At 44.9% G+C, this 16,625-nt stretch overlaps 1 protein-coding gene across 1 annotated transcript in view; it reads right to left on the bottom strand.

Moving 5' to 3' along the window:
- Positions 1-14,684: 14,684 nt before the first annotated feature.
- The window catches only part of LOC135554797 (NACHT, LRR and PYD domains-containing protein 3-like), a 133,373-nt gene continuing 131,432 nt past the window's right edge, over positions 14,685-16,625 (bottom strand). The window contains exon 12 of the mRNA XM_064987235.1: positions 14,685-16,589. Within this exon, the coding sequence (XP_064843307.1) occupies positions 16,069-16,589 (521 nt within the window). The 3' untranslated portion in view covers positions 14,685-16,068. The remainder of the gene's footprint in view (positions 16,590-16,625) is intronic.

The raw sequence follows: 16,625 nt of genomic DNA on the forward strand, positions 1-16,625 counted from the left end.
CAGGAATGCCAAATTGACTGGCCCGATGACATAGGGATGTCTGGGCAGTGATACTGGTACCTCTCCATGGCTCGTTTGGGTTGATTTCAGAATGTCGCTTTTGGTGATGGTACCTCACTGTTAAAACATATTGCAAATGTTCCTTACTTTTTCAAAGTCACTGAAAATTTTTGCAGGAATGCCAAATTGACTGGCCCGATGACCTCGGGATGGCTGGGCAGTGATACTGGTACCTCTCCATGGCTCGTTTGGGTTGATTTCAGAATGTCGCTTTTGGTGATGGTACCTCACTGTTAAAACATATTGCAAATGTTCCTTACTTTTTCAAAGTCACTGAAAATTTTGCAGGAATGCCAAATTGACTGGCCCGATGACCTCGGGATGGCTGGGCAGTGATACTGGTACCTCTCCATGGCTCGTTTGGGTTGATTTCAGAATGTCGCTTTTGGTGATGGTACCTCACCTGTTTAAACATATTGCAAATGTTCCTTACTTTTGCAAAGTCACAAAAAATTCTTGCAGGAATGCCAAATTGACTGGCCCGATGACCTCGGAATGGCTGGGCAGTGATACTGGTACCTCTCCATCGCTCGTTTGGGCTGATTTCAGAATGTCCATTTGGTGATTTTTCTCACTCTTTCAAAGTCACTGTGCATTTGCCATATGGTTAACTGGGCAGTCACCATCACCAATTTGTCATGCTATAAAAATCATGCAGGAATGCCAAATTGACTGGCCCGATGACCTCAGGATGGCTGGGCAGTGATACTGGTACCTCTCCATGGCTCGTTTGGGTTGATTTCAGAATGTCGCTTTTGGTGATGGTACCTCACTGTTAAAACATATTGCAAATGTTCCTTACTTTTGCAAAGTCACTGAAAATTTTTGCAGGAATGCCAAATTGACTGGCCCGATGACCTCGGGATGGCTGGGCAGTGATACTGGTACCTCTCCATCGCTCGTTTGGGTTGATTTCAGAATGTCGCTTTTGGTGATGGTACCTCACCGCTTAAACATATTGCTAATGGACAAGAGTCACCTGCAAGTCACTGTCCATCAGTCAATTTGATATCATTCAAAGCTAACTATTGGAGGCACTGTCAGTCTCTACGCACCCCAATGATACGTCCCTCCATCCATGTTGTGTATCTGTGTGATTTAGTTTTCCTTTGAATTTTTATGGGAAAAATGACTGATTTACAGTTCATGGGGTTGCCTAATCATATATATGAAGTTTTGGAAAGATCTGATATTTTTAACCCCTCCAAACAGCCCATGAGACACCAATTATGGCACTTCCGGTTGGCACAGGAAGCTGTAACTCAACATACATCCTCATTGGGCTATTCCATTAGAGAATCCTGAGTTTTAAGTCTTTACCATGAAAACTGACTGATTTACACAGGGTTCAATGCACTATGTCCATCAAATTGCAGGCAGTGTATGGGTATACACTTTTAGGGCGATTTGGACCACTTCCGGTTGGTCCAGGAAGCTTAGAATCGACACAGGTAGACCTTATAGTGGTCTGATGGACTGGTACCAAAGACAGGTTCATACAACATTCATAACCCATATAGACTCCAGGTTGTATTTAGTGGAGCAGCCAATATATTCCTATGGGGAGAGAAGTCAATGAACACTGTTTTTATGTAAACACCTTCTTTTGACTGTGAAGGGTTAATGTCACACGGTCAAGGATAGGCTTGGACAGATCAGGAGGACCTTAGGAACAGTCCTGTGGTTGAATTGTCTTTCTAAACCTAACGGTTCCGCCGCTGTCACCCAAAATCAAATGACGTACTGGTGAAGGCTTCATATTGGGCCTATTTTTCTCATGGTCGCCGCGCTCAGACCGAGCGAGCTACGGTCAAGCGGGGCACCTCGTTGGACTCGGCACAGTCTGGACACTATGGTCATGCCATTGTTTGTGTTGATTTCAGAATGTCCATTTGGTCATGTTTTCTCACTTTTGCAAAGTCACTGTGCATTTGCCATATGGTTAACTGGGCAGTCACCATCACCAATTTGTCATGCCATAAAAATCATGCAGGAATGCCAAATTGACTGGCCCGATGACCTCAGGATGGCTGGGCAGTGATTTTGGTACCTCTCCATCGCTCGTTTGGGTTGATTTCAGAATGTCGCTTTTGGTGATGGTACCTCACTGTTAAAACATATTGCAAATGTTCCTTACTTTTGCAAAGTCACTGAAAATTTTTGCAGGAATGCCAAATTGACTGGCCCGATGACATAGGGATGGCTGGGCAGTGATTTTGGTACCTCTCCATCGCTCGTTTGGGTTGATTTCAGAATGTCGCTTTTGGTGATGGTACCTCACCGCTTAAACATATTGCAAATGTTCCTTACTTTTGCAAAGTCACTGAAAATTTTTGCAGGAATGCCAAATTGACTGGCCCGATGAAGTCGGGATGGCTTGGCAGTGATTCTGGTACCTCTCCATCGCTCGTTAGGGTTGATTCCAGAATGTCCATTTGGTGATTTTTCTCACTTTTGCAAAGTCACTGTGCATTTGCCATATGGTTAACTGGGCATTCACCATCACCAATTTGTCATGCCATAAAAATCATGCAGGAATGCCAAATTGACTGGCCCGATGAACTCGGGATGGCTTGGCAGTGATTCTGGTACCTCTCCATCGCTCGTTTGGGTTGATTTCAGAATGTCGCTTTTGGTGATGGTACCTCACTGTTAAAACATATTGCAAATGTTCCTTACTTTTGCAAAGTCACTGAAAATTTTGCAGGAATGCCAAATTGACTGGCCCGATGAAGTCGGGATGGCTTGGCAGTGATTCTGGTACCTCTCCATCGCTCGTTAGGGTTGATTCCAGAATGTCCATTTGGTGATTTTTCTCACTTTTGCAAAGTCACTGTGCATTTGCCATATGGTTAACTGGGCATTCACCATCACCAATTTGTCATGCCATAAAAATCATGCAGGAATGCCAAATTGACTGGCCCGATGACCTCGGGATGGCTGGGCAGTGATACTGGTACCTCTCCATCGCTCGTTTGGGCTGATTTCAGAATGTCGCTTTTGGTGATGGTACCTCACCGCTTAAACATATTGCAAATGTTCCTTACTTTTGCAAAGTCACTGAAAATTTTTGCAGGAATGCCAAATTGACTGGCCCGATGAAGTCGGGATGGCTTGGCAGTGATTCTGGTACCTCTCCATCGCTCGTTAGGGTTGATTCCAGAATGTCCATTTGGTGATTTTTCTCACTCTTTCAAAGTCACTGTGCATTTGCCATATGGTTAACTGGGCAGTCACCATCACCAATTTGTCATGCCATAAAAATCATGCAGGAATGCCAAATTGACTGGCCCGATGACCTCAGGATGGCTGGGCAGTGATTTTGGTACCTCTCCATGGCTCGTTTGGGTTGATTTCAGAATGTCGCTTTTGGTGATGGTACCTCACTGTTAAAACATATTGCAAATGTTCCTTACTTTTGCAAAGTCACTGAAAATTTTTGCAGGAATGCCAAATTGACTGGCCCGATGACCTCGGGATGGCTTGGCAGTGATTCTGGTACCTCTCCATCACTCGTTTGGGTTGATTTCAGAATGTCCATTTGGTCATGTTTTCTCACTTTTGCAAAGTCACTGTGCATTTGCCATATGGTTAACTGGGCAGTCACCATCACCAATTTGTCATGCCATAAAAATCATGCAGGAATGCCAAATTGACTGGCCCGATGACATAGGGATGTCTGGGCAGTGATACTGGTACCTCTCCATCGCTCGTTTGGGTTGATTTCAGAATGTCGCTTTTGGTGATGGTACCTCACCACTTAAACATATTGCTAATGGACAAGAGTCACCTGCAAGTCACCGTCCATCAGTCAATTTGATATCATTCTGACACCAAACTGATACAAACTGACACCAAACCCACTTTTCCCAACTCATTTAGGAGCCAAGTATAACATACTTCAGAGCTGGCCCAAAATTCACAAGGCCTTCGGTACAAAACATTAAAAAACCATAAAACACATAGTTACTTTCTAGCTGCGGGGCCAGTTCGGACATTATGTGTAGTCCTATGTGAGGCGACCCCGAATCCCGAGTTTCGGCTCGATAGGTCATTTGGTGTCCGAGTAAAAGCCTAATTGGTGCTGAAAATCCACTTTTTTCCATGCCTTGCTACGGGGTCCTTGAATGAGCTATCGGACCGAGATGTTGGGTTCTGTCTCTATGGGCCGAGACGGTCACAATGCACCTAGTCTTGTGTCTCTGGGACATTTCTAAATGTCGCCATTTTCGTAATGGTCAAAATGAATTGAAGTCATTGCAAATGTTCGACGCTGTTTCTCGGTCCGAGAACATTCTAGAGCACCGTAACTCACCACGCACTATCTACCTGAGGTCTAGAACAGGATTCTAAAGTTTCGGAACTCTAGGTCTGACGGTTCTTTTTTAGCTCGAACAAAGCTAACTATTGGAGACACTGTCAGTCTCTACACACCCCAATACGTCCCTCCATCCAAGTTGTGTATCTGTGTGATTTATTTTTCCTTTGAATTTTTATGGGAAAAATGACTGATTTACAGTTCATGGGGGTTGTCTAATCACACATATGAAGTTTTGGACAGATCTGATTTTTTTAACCCTTCCAAACAGCCCCTGAGTCACCAATTATGGCACTTCCGGTTGGCACAGGAAGCTATAAATACACACATGTCTTGACTGACATAGAAACCTAGGGAATCCTGAGTTTTAAGTCTTTAAGTTGAGAATTGACTGATCTACACAGGGTTGAATAATGCAGAGGCCTCGGCACCTTTCGAGGTGATGTACATCCAAATACCTTTTGGGTCAATTTAACCACTTCCGGTTGCTCCAGGAAGCTTAGAATCGACACAGGTAGACCTCATAGTGGTCTGATGGAATGTCATAGAAGACAGGTTCATACAGCATTCATAACCCATAAAGACCCCAGGTTGTATTTAGGGGAGCAGGCAATGTATTCCTATGGGGAGAGAAGTCAATGCACACTGTTTTTATGTAAACACCTTCTTTTAACTGTGAAAGGTTAATGCCACACAGTCAAGGTTAGGCTTGCACAGATCGGGAGGACCTTAGGAACAGTCCTGTGTTTGAATTGTCCTTCTAAACCTAACGGTTCCGCCGCTGTCACCCAAAATCCAATGACATTGTGGTGCAGGCATCATTGTGGGCCTATTTTTCTCATGGTCGCTGCGCTCAGACCGAGCGAGCTACGGTCAAGCGGGGCACCTCGTTGGACTCGGCACGGCCTTGGGATTATGTTTATGCCATTGCCTGCTCTCTGTGTCTTTAAACACCACGCTTTGTCACTCCATCCTTGCTGTGTGTGTGTGTGAGAGCTTTTCTTTGACATCTGTTGGGAAAAATGACTGATTTACAGTTCATGGGGGTTGTCTAATCACACATATGAAGTTTTGGACAGATCTGATTTTTTTAACCCTTCCAAACAGCCCCTGAGACACCAATTATGGCACTTCCGGTTGGCACAGGAAGCTATAAATACACACATGTCTTGACTGACATAGAAACCTAGGGAATCCTGAGTTTTAAGTCTTTAAGTTGAGAATTGACTGATCTACACAGGGTTGAATAATGCAGAGGCCTCGGCACCTTTCGAGGTGATGTACATCCAAATACCTTTTGGGTCAATCTAACCACTTCCGGTTGCTCCAGGAAGCTTAGAATCGACACAGGTAGACCTCATAGTGGTCTGATGGAATGTCATAGAAGACAGGTTCATACAGCATTCATAACCCATAAAGACCCCAGGTTGTATTTAGGGGAGCAGGCAATGTATTCCTATGGGGAGAGAAGTCAATGCACACTGTTTTTTTGTAAACACCTTCTTTTAACTGTGAAAGGTTAATGCCACACAGTCAAGGTTAGGCTTGCACAGATCGGGAGGACCTTAGGAACAGTCCTGTGTTTGAATTGTCCTTCTAAACCTAACGGTTCCGCCGCTGTCACCCAAAATCCAATGACATTGTGGTGCAGGCATCATTGTGGGCCTATTTTTCTCATGGTCGCTGCGCTCAGACCGAGCGAGCTACGGTCAAGAGGGGCACCTCGTTGGACTCGGCACGGCCTTGGGATTATGTTTATGCCATTGCCTGCTCTCTGTGTCTTTAAACACCACGCTTTGTCACTCCATCCTTGCTGTGTGTGTGTGTGAGAGCTTTTCTTTGACATCTGTTGGGAAAAATGACTGATTTACAGTTCATGGGGGTTGTCTAATCACACATATGAAGTTTTGGACAGATCTGATTTTTTTAACCCTTCCAAACAGCCCCTGAGTCACCAATTATGGCACTTCCGGTTGGCACAGGAAGCTATAAATACACACATGTCTTGACTGACATAGAAACCTAGGGAATCCTGAGTTTTAAGTCTTTAAGTTGAGAATTGACTGATCTACACAGGGTTGAATAATGCAGAGGCCTCGGCACCTTTCGAGGTGATGTACATCCAAATACCTTTTGGGTCAATCTAACCACTTCCGGTTGCTCCAGGAAGCTTAGAATCGACACAGGTAGACCTCATAGTGGTCTGATGGAATGTCATAGAAGACAGGTTCATACAGCATTCATAACCCATAAAGACCCCAGGTTGTATTTAGGGGAGCAGGCAATGTATTCCTATGGGGAGAGAAGTCAATGCACACTGTTTTTTTGTAAACACCTTCTTTTAACTGTGAAAGGTTAATGCCACACAGTCAAGGTTATTGGCTTGCACAGATCGGGAGGACCTTAGGAACAGTCCTGTGTTTGAATTGTCCTTCTAAACCTAACGGTTCCGCCGCTGTCACCCAAAATCCAATGACATTGTGGTGCAGGCATCATTGTGGGCCTATTTTTCTCATGGTCGCTGCGCTCAGACCGAGCGAGCTACGGTCAAGAGGGGCACCTCGTTGGACTCGGCACGGCCTTGGGATTATGTTTATGCCATTGCCTGCTCTCTGTGTCTTTAAACACCACGCTTTGTCACTCCATCCTTGCTGTGTGTGTGTGTGAGAGCTTTTCTTTGACATCTGTTGGGAAAAATGACTGACTTACAGTTCATGGGGGTTGTCTAATCACACATATGAAGTTTTGGACAGATCTGATATTTTTAACCCCTCCAAACAGCCCATGAGACACCAATTATGGCACTTCCGGTTGGCACAGGAAGCTGTAACTCAACATACATCCTCATTGGGCTATTCCATTAGAGAATCCTGAGTTTTAAGTCTTTACCATGAAAACTGACTGATTTACACAGGGTTCAATGCACTATGTCCATCAAATTGCAGGCAGTGTATGGGTATACACTTTTAGGGCGATTTGAACCACTTCCGGTTGGTCCAGGAAGCTTAGAATCGACACAGGTAGACCTTATAGTGGTCTGATGGACTGGTACCAAAGACAGGTTCATACAACATTCATAACCCATATAGACTCCAGGTTGTATTTAGTGGAGCAGCCAATATATTCCTATGGGGAGAGAAGTCAATGAACACTGTTTTTATGTAAACACCTTCTTTTGACTGTGAAGGGTTAATGTCACACGGTCAAGGATAGGCTTGGACAGATCAGGAGGACCTTAGGAACAGTCCTGTGGTTGAATTGTCTTTCTAAACCTAACGGTTCCGCCGCTGTCACCCAAAATCAAATGACGTACTGGTGAAGGCTTCATATTGGGCCTATTTTTCTCATGGTCGCCGCGCTCAGACCGAGCGAGCTACGGTCAAGCGGGGCACCTCGTTGGACTCGGCATAGTCTGGACACTATGGTGATGCCATTGTTTGTGTTGATTTCAGAATGTCCATTTGGTCATGTTTTCTCACTTTTGCAAAGTCACTGTGCATTTGCCATATGGTTAACTGGGCAGTCACCATCACCAATTTGTCATGCCATAAAAATCATGCAGGAATGCCAAATTGACTGGCCCGATGACATAGGGATGTCTGGGCAGTGATACTGGTACCTCTCCATGGCTCGTTTGGGTTGATTTCAGAATGTCGCTTTTGGTGATGGTACCTCACTGTTAAAACATATTGCAAATGTTCCTTACTTTTGCAAAGTCACTGAAAATTTTTGCAGGAATGCCAAATTGACTGGCCCGATGACCTCGGGATGGCTGGGCAGTGATACTGGTACCTCTCCATGGCTCGTTTGGGTTGATTTCAGAATGTCGCTTTTGGTGATGGTACCTCACTGTTAAAACATATTGCAAATGTTCCTTACTTTTGTCACAAAGTCACTGAAAATTTTTGCAGGAATGCCAAATTGACTGGCCCGATGAAGTCGGGATGGCTTGGCAGTGATACTGGTACCTCTCCATGGCTCGTTTGGGTTGATTTCAGAATGTCGCTTTTGGTGATGGTACCTCACTGTTAAAACATATTGCAAATGTTCCTTACTTTTGCAAAGTCACTAAAAATTCTTGCAGGAATGCCAAATTGACTGGCCCGATGACCTCGGGATGGCTGGGCAGTGATACTGGTACCTCTCCATGGCTCGTTTGGGTTGATTTCAGAATGTCCATTTGGTGATTTTTCTCACTCTTTCAAAGTCACTGTGCATTTGCCATATGGTTAACTGGGCAGTCACCATCACCAATTTGTCATGCCATAAAAATCATGCAGGAATGCCAAATTGACTGGCCCGATGACATAGGGATGTCTGGGCAGTGATACTGGTACCTCTCCATCGCTCGTTTGGGTTGATTTCAGAATGTCGCTTTTGGTGATGGTACCTCACCGTTAAACATATTGCAAATGTTCCTTACTTTTGCAAAGTCACTGAAAATTTGTGCAGGAATGCCAAATTGACTGGCCCGATGAAGTCGGGATGGCTTGGCAGTGATTCTGGTACCTCTCCATCACTCGTTAGGGTTGATTCCAGAATGTCCATTTGGTGATTTTTCTCACTCTTTCAAAGTCACTGTGCATTTGCCATATGGTTAACTGGGCAGTCACCATTACCAATTTGTCATGCCATAAAAATCATGCAGGAATGCCAAATTGACTGGCCCGATGACATAGGGATGTCTGGGCAGTGATACTGGTACCTCTCCATCGCTCGTTTGGGTTGATTTCAGAATGTCGCTTTTGGTGATGGTACCTCACCGCTTAAACATATTGCTAATGGACAAGAGTCACCTGCAAGTCACCGTCCATCAGTCAATTTGATATCATTCTGACACCAAACTGATACAAACTGACACCAAACCCACTTTTCCCAACTCATTTAGGAGCCAAGTATAACATACTTCAGAGCTGGCCCAAAATTCACAAGGCCTTCGGTACAAAACATTAAAAAACCATAAAACACATAGTTACTTTCTAGCTGCGGGGCCAGTTCGGACATTATGTGTAGTCCTATGTGAGGCGACCCCGAATCCCGAGTTTCGGCCCGATAGGTCATTTGGTGTCCGAGTAAAAGCCTAATTGGTGCTGAAAATCCACTTTTTCAATGCCTTGCTACGGGGTCCTTGAATGAGCTATCGGACCGAGATGTTGGGTTCTGTCTCTATGGGCCGAGACGGTCACAATGCACCTAGTCTTGTGTCTCTGGGACATTTCTAAATATCGCCATTTTCGTAATGGTCAAAATGAATTGAAGTCATTGCAAATGTTCGACGCTGTTTCTCGGTCCGAGAACCTCCTAGAGCGCCGTAACTCACCACGCACTATCTACCTGAGGTCTAGAACAGGATTCTAAAGTTTCGGAACTCTAGGTCTGACGGTTCTTTTTAGCTCGAACAAAGCTAACTATTGGAGGCACTGTCAGTCTCTACACACCCCAATACGTCCCTCCATCCAAGTTGTGTATCTGTGTGATTAATTTTTCCTTTGAATTTTTATGGGAAAAATGACTGATTTACAGTTCATGGGGGTTGTCTAATCACACATATGAAGTTTTGGACAGATCTGATTTTTTAACCCTTCCAAACAGCCCCTGAGACACCAATTATGGCACTTCCGGTTGGCACAGGAAGCTATAAATACACACATGTCTTGACTGACATAGAAACCTAGGGAATCCTGAGTTTTAAGTCTTTAAGTTGAGAATTGACTGATCTACACAGGGTTGAATAATGCAGAGGCCTCGGCACCTTTCGAGGTGATGTACATCCAAATACCTTTTGGGTCAATCTAACCACTTCCGGTTGCTCCAGGAAGCTTAGAATCGACACAGGTAGACCTCATAGTGGTCTGATGGAATGTCATAGAAGACAGGTTCATACAGCATTCATAACCCATATAGACTCCAGGTTGTATTTAGGGGAGCAGGCAATGTATTCCTATGGGGAGAGAAGTCAATGCACACTGTTTTTTTGTAAACACCTTCTTTTAACTGTGAAAGGTTAATGCCACACAGTCAAGGTTAGGCTTGCACAGATCGGGAGGACCTTAGGAACAGTCCTGTGTTTGAATTGTCCTTCTAAACCTAACGGTTCCGCCGCTGTCACCCAAAATCCAATGACATTGTGGTGCAGGCATCATTGTGGGCCTATTTTTCTCATGGTCGCTGCGCTCAGACCGAGCGAGCTACGGTCAAGAGGGGCACCTCGTTGGACTCGGCACGGCCTTGGGATTATGTTTATGCCATTGCCTGCTCTCTGTGTCTTTAAACACCACGCTTTGTCACTCCATCCTTGCTGTGTGTGTGTGTGAGAGCTTTTCTTTGACATCTGTTGGGAAAAATGACTGATTTACAGTTCATGGGGGTTGTCTAATCACACATATGAAGTTTTGGACAGATCTGATTTTTTTAACCCTTCCAAACAGCCCCTGAGTCACCAATTATGGCACTTCCGGTTGGCACAGGAAGCTATAAATACACACATGTCTTGACTGACATAGAAACCTAGGGAATCCTGAGTTTTAAGTCTTTAAGTTGAGAATTGACTGATCTACACAGGGTTGAATAATGCAGAGGCCTCGGCACCTTTCGAGGTGATGTACATCCAAATAACTTTTGGGTCAATTTAACCACTTCCGGTTGCTCCAGGAAGCTTAGAATCGACACAGGTAGACCTCATAGTGGTCTGATGGAATGTCATAGAAGACAGGTTCATACAGCATTCATAACCCATAAAGACCCCAGGTTGTATTTAGGGGAGCAGGCAATGTATTCCTATGGGGAGAGAAGTCAATGCACACTGTTTTTTTGTAAACACCTTCTTTTAACTGTGAAAGGTTAATGCCACACAGTCAAGGTTAGGCTTGCACAGATCGGGAGGACCTTAGGAACAGTCCTGTGTTTGAATTGTCCTTCTAAACCTAACGGTTCCGCCGCTGTCACCCAAAATCAAATAACATTGTGGTGCAGGCTTCATTGTGGGCCTATTTTTCTCATGGTCGCTGCGCTCAGACCGAGTGAGCTACGGTCAAGCGGGGCACCTCGTTGGACTCGGCCCTGCCTTGGGATTATGTTTATGCCATTGCCTGCTCTCTGTGTCTTTAAACACCACGCTTTGTCACTCCATCCTTGCTGTGTGTGTGTGTGTGAGAGCTTTTCTTTGACATCTGTTGGGAAAAATGACTGATTTACAGTTCATGGGTGTTGTCTAATCACACATATGAAGTTTTGGACAGATCTGATTTTTTAACCCTTCCAAACAGCCCCTGAGACACCAATTATGGCACTTCCGGTTGGCACAGGAAGCTATAAATAAACTCATATCCTCATTGGGGTATGCCTTTACAGAATCCTGAGTTTTAAGTCTTTACGTTAAGAACTGAGTTATTTACGGAGGGTTTAGTGAGTGTGTGTTATTTCAGAAAATCATAGAAAATCACAGAAATGTCGCAGAGCTCCGCAGCACATTTTAAAAATACTCGTATGAACACCCTGCAACTGGATCTGTAACCGTTGAAAAAAAAACACCTATATCTGAACATCACGATCTGGTCAACGTACGATTTCTCGTAAATGACGATAGATAAATGGCCGATTTTTTTTTATTGACACCGGAGGCTCCTTGACTTTGACGTGAAGTGAAAAAATCTTTTCTCTATTTTCATTTTGGACCTTTAATCCCAGAAATATGGCCATAACTCAAAAACCGTTGAGGCCTAGACGCCATCTTGTTCGGGGCCATCTTCCCATAATGCCAAACCTACGCTCACCAAGTTTCGGCTTCGAAATATTTTCGGTTTCCGAGATATGGCACGTCGTGATTCGTGATGTTTTGTCCAATAGCAATATGATTGCTTATGCCCTCTTGTGGGATATTTCGGCATTGCGCAAAAATGGGCTAAAATTTGTTTATTTTATTAAACGAAAACCGAATGTCCGACAAAGTTCATTTGATGACTTCCCGGTAGGTCTGGCCCTACCGCTCGGCCCGACGCCGTCCCCGAATTTCTAAAATGTTTTCGGACGTCTAGTAAGGGACCGTACAGTTCCAATAGGGACTTTCTCACTAACTATACGGTGATTGTCGAAATGTTCCCTTAAGGTATGTAAGAGGATAGATTAGGGACGGGGAGATAGGGAAAGGTGTTTTGTAGGGTGACGGGGAGGGAAGATGCTCCCCTGAGGTTTTGTTTGGGGTTTATGTTTAGTTTAATTAGTTTAATTAAAATACCATTATTTGAGTATGTATGTAAATTATGAGTTGTAAAGAATGAATGGTTTTGAAGATAATAAATTATTTTTTATAAAAAGAAATAGGGCTGTTTTTGGTTTTCCAGGTTTATTGTTTTGTAGTGTTCATGTTTATCTGTTTTAATTAAACATGAGTCAATATAACCACGCTGCGTTTTGGTCCTCCTCTACTTCACCACAGGAAAACCCTGACAGAGGAAACGTAAAATCAATAAACAAACTGTTTTCACAATTAACAAGCTTTACTTGTTTCATAGATGTTTTATTAATAAAAAAAACAATATATCCTTGTATACTTGTGCAACTATGGAGCGTATGTCCATATATAATTGTATATAATTATACAATTTGTTTTTCAACATTAAAGACAACACATGATCACATTGGTATTTTAACAGTGTTGTTGTAAGAGGTCCTCACAACTATAGAAAGACGCGCATGTGTGTGTGTGTGTGTGTGTCCAGAGTGTGTGTGTGTCCAGAGTGTGTGTGTGTCCAGAGCGTGTGTGTGTGTAGGTCCAGAGTGTGTGTGTGTGTGTCCAGAGTGTGTGTGTGTGTCCAGAGTGTGTGTGTGTGTGTCCAGATTGTGTGTGTGTGTCCAGAGTGTGTGTGTGTGTGTCCAGAGTGTGTGTGTGTCCAGAGTGTGTGTGTGTGTATTTGTCCACTGTGTATGTGTGTGTGTCCAGAGTTTGTGAATTTGTCCAGTGTGTGTTTGTCCAGTGTGTGTGTGTGTGTGTCCAGTGTGTGTGTCCAGAGTATTTGTGTGTGTGTCCAGAGTGTGTGTCCAGTGTGTGTGTGTGTCCAGTGTGTGTGTGTCCACTGTGTGTGTGTTCAGTGTGTGTCATGTGTGTGTGTGTCCAGTGTGTGTCATGTGTGTGTGTGTCCAGTGTGTGTCATGTGTGCGTGTGTCCAGTGTGTGTGTGTGTTCACTATGTGTGTGTGTGTGTGTATTTGTACAGTGTGTGTGTGTCCAGAGTGTGTGTGTGTCCTGTGTGTGTGTGTCCACTGTGTCCACTGTGTGTGTGTCCACTGTGTCCACTGTGTGTGTGTGTGTGTGTGTCCACTGTGTGTGTGTCCACTGTATCCACTGTGTGTGTGTGTGTGTGTGTCCACTGTGTGTGTGTGTGTGTGTCCACTGTGTGTGTGTGTGTGTGTCCACTGTGTGTGTGTGTGTGTGTGTCCACTGTGTGTGTGTGTGTGTCCACTGTGTGTGTGTGTGTGTGTGTGTCCACTGTGTGTGTGTGTGTCCACTGTGTGTGTGTGTGTCCACTGTGTGTGTGTGTGTGTGTATTTGTCCAGTGTGTGTTTGTCCAGTGTGTGTGTGCGCGTGTCCAGAGTGTGTGCGTGTGTCCAGAGTGTGTGTCCAGTGTGTGTGTGTGTCCAGTGTGTGTGTGTGTGTGTCCAGAGTGTGTGTGTGTGTGTCCAGAGTGTGTGTGTCCAGAGTGTGTGTGTGTGTGTGTGTATTTGTCCTATGTTTGTGTGTCCACTGTGTGTGTGTGTGTGTGTGTGTGTGTGTGTGTGTGTGTTTGTCCAGTGTGTGTTTGTCCAGTGTGTGTTTGTCCAGTGTGTGTGTATCCAGAGTTTGTGTTTTTGTCCTGTTTGTGTGTGTATGTCCAGTGTGTGTGTGTTTGTCCAGTATGTGTTTGTTTGTCGAGTGTGTGTGTTTGTTTGTCGAGTGTGTGTGTGTGTTTGTTTGTCCAGTGTGTGTTTGTTTGTCCAGTGTGTGTTTGTTTGTCCAGTGTGTGTGTGTGTGAATCCAGTGTGTGTGTGTCCAGCCAGTGTATGTGTGTGTGTGTATGTCTGTGTGTGAATCCAGTGTGTGTGTCCAGTGTCCAGTGTGTGTGTTTGTCTAGTGTGTGTGTGTGTGTGTCCAGTGTGTGTGTGTGTCCAGTGTGTGTGTGTGTCCAGTGTGTGTGTGTGTCCAGTGTGTGTGTGTGTCCTGTGTGTGTGTGTATTTGTCCAGTGTGTGTGTGTGTGTGTGTGTGTGTGTGTGTGTGTGTGTGTATTTGTCCAGTGTGTGTGTGTGTGTCCTGTGTGTGTGTATATTTGTCCAGTGTGTGTGTGTGTGTCCACTGTGTGTGTGTGTGTGTATTTGTCCAGTGTGTGTTTGTCCAGTGTGTGTGTGTATTTGTCCTGTGTATTTGTCTATTGTGTGTTTGTCCAGTGTGTGTGTGTGTGTGTGTGTATTTGGCCTGTGTGTGTGTCCACTGTGTGTGTGTGTGTGTTTTTGTCCAGTGTTTTTTTTGTCCAGTGTGTGTGTGTATCCAGAGTGTGTGTGTTTGTTCTGTGTGTGTGTGTGTGTATTTGTCCTGTGTGTGTGTGTGTCCACTGTGTGTGTGTGTGTGTGTGTGTGTGTTTGTTTGTCCAGTGTGCGTGTGTTTGTTTGTCCAGTGTGTGTGTGTGTGTTTGTCCAGTGTGTGTGTGTGTGTTTGTCCAGTGTGTGTGTGTGTTTGTCCAGTGTGTGTTTGTTTGTCCAGTGTGTGTGTGTGTGTGTGAATCCAGTGTGTGTGTGTGTGAATCCAGTGTGTGTGTGTCCAGCCAGTGTATGTGTGTGTGTGTATGTCTGTGTGTGAATCCAGTGTGTGTGTGTGTGTCCAGTGTGTGTGTCCAGTGTCCAGTGTGTGTGTTTGTCTAGTGTGTGTGTGTGTGTGTGTGTGTTTTTGTCCAGTGTGTGTGTGTGTCCAGTGTGTGTGTGTGTCCAGTGTGTGTGTGTGTGTGTCCAGTGTGTGTGTGTGTCCAGTGTGTGTCGTGTGTGTGTGTGTCCTGTGTGTGTGTGTATTTGTCCAGTGTGTGTGTGTGTGTGTGTGTGTGTGTGTGTGTCCACTGTGTGTGTGTGTGCGTGTGTGTATTTGTCCAGTGTGTGTGTGTGTCCTGTGTGTGTGTATATTTGTCCAGTGTGTGTGTGTGTGTGTGTCCACTGTGTGTGTGTGTATTTGTCCAGTGTGTGTTCGTCCAGTGTGTGTGTGTGTGTGTGTCCACTGTGTGTGTGTGTATTTGTCCAGTGTGTGTTTGTCCAGTGTGTGTGTGTGTGTGTGTGTGTGTATTTGCCCTGTGTGTGTGTATTTGTCCAGTGTTTGTTTGTCCAGTGTGTGTGTATCCAGAGTGTGTGTGTTTGTTCTGTGTGTGTGTGTGTGTATTTGTCCTGTGTGTGTGTGTGTCCACTGTGTGTGTGTTTGTTTGTCCAGTGTGTGTGTGTTTGTTTGTCCAGTGTGTGTGTGTTTGTTTGTCCAGTGTGTGTGTGAATCCATTGTGTGTCCAGTGTGTATGTGTGTATCACTGACAGAGGGAGTGTGTCCAGTGTGTGTGTCCAGCCAGTGTGTGTGTGTGTATGTCTGTGTGTGAATCCAGTATTTGTCCTGTGTGTGTGTGTGTCCAGTGTGTGTGTCTTTGTCCAGTGTGTGTGTTTTTGTCTAGTGTGTGTGTGTGTCAGGTTATTATTTACAGGGACACTGAGGAGTTGTAATCAACACAACACCCTGGATAGAGGGGCTCAGTGAATGTGGAGGTGAATGTGTACAGGTGGGTCAGTGTGACAGAGGAGGCTCTGTGGAAGGACAGAGTGCCGGCTGGCCAGTCCAGATACACTCCTACTCTGTGGGAGCTGGAGGAGGGGACGTCTATGGTAGTGGGATTACTATTGTGCCAGGCAGTGTAACTGTTGTCAGAGCAGAACAGACTCCAGGACTTGTCATTGTATCCAAGACAACAGTCATCACCCCATCCTCTCCTGTTGATTCCTTTATATGTCACTCCTATACCAGCCCCCCCACTCCACTCTACCTCCCAGTAACAGCGCCCAGTCAGACCCTCTCTACACAGCACCTGTTTACAGCCCTCAAATCTCTCTGGGTGATCAGGATACGGCTGCTCCTCTGTCCTCCATGTCACCTTTCTGTTCTCCTCAGACAGAGAGAGGAGTCTGTCTACTGTGTTTAGGTCCAGTGTGAGATCACAGACATCTGATGGATGAAACCAGACACAATATTAGAAATCAT

Source organism: Oncorhynchus masou, chromosome 14 (genome assembly GCF_036934945.1).
Source record: "Oncorhynchus masou masou isolate Uvic2021 chromosome 14, UVic_Omas_1.1, whole genome shotgun sequence".
In the NCBI taxonomy this organism is placed as follows: Eukaryota; Metazoa; Chordata; class Actinopteri; order Salmoniformes; family Salmonidae; genus Oncorhynchus; species Oncorhynchus masou.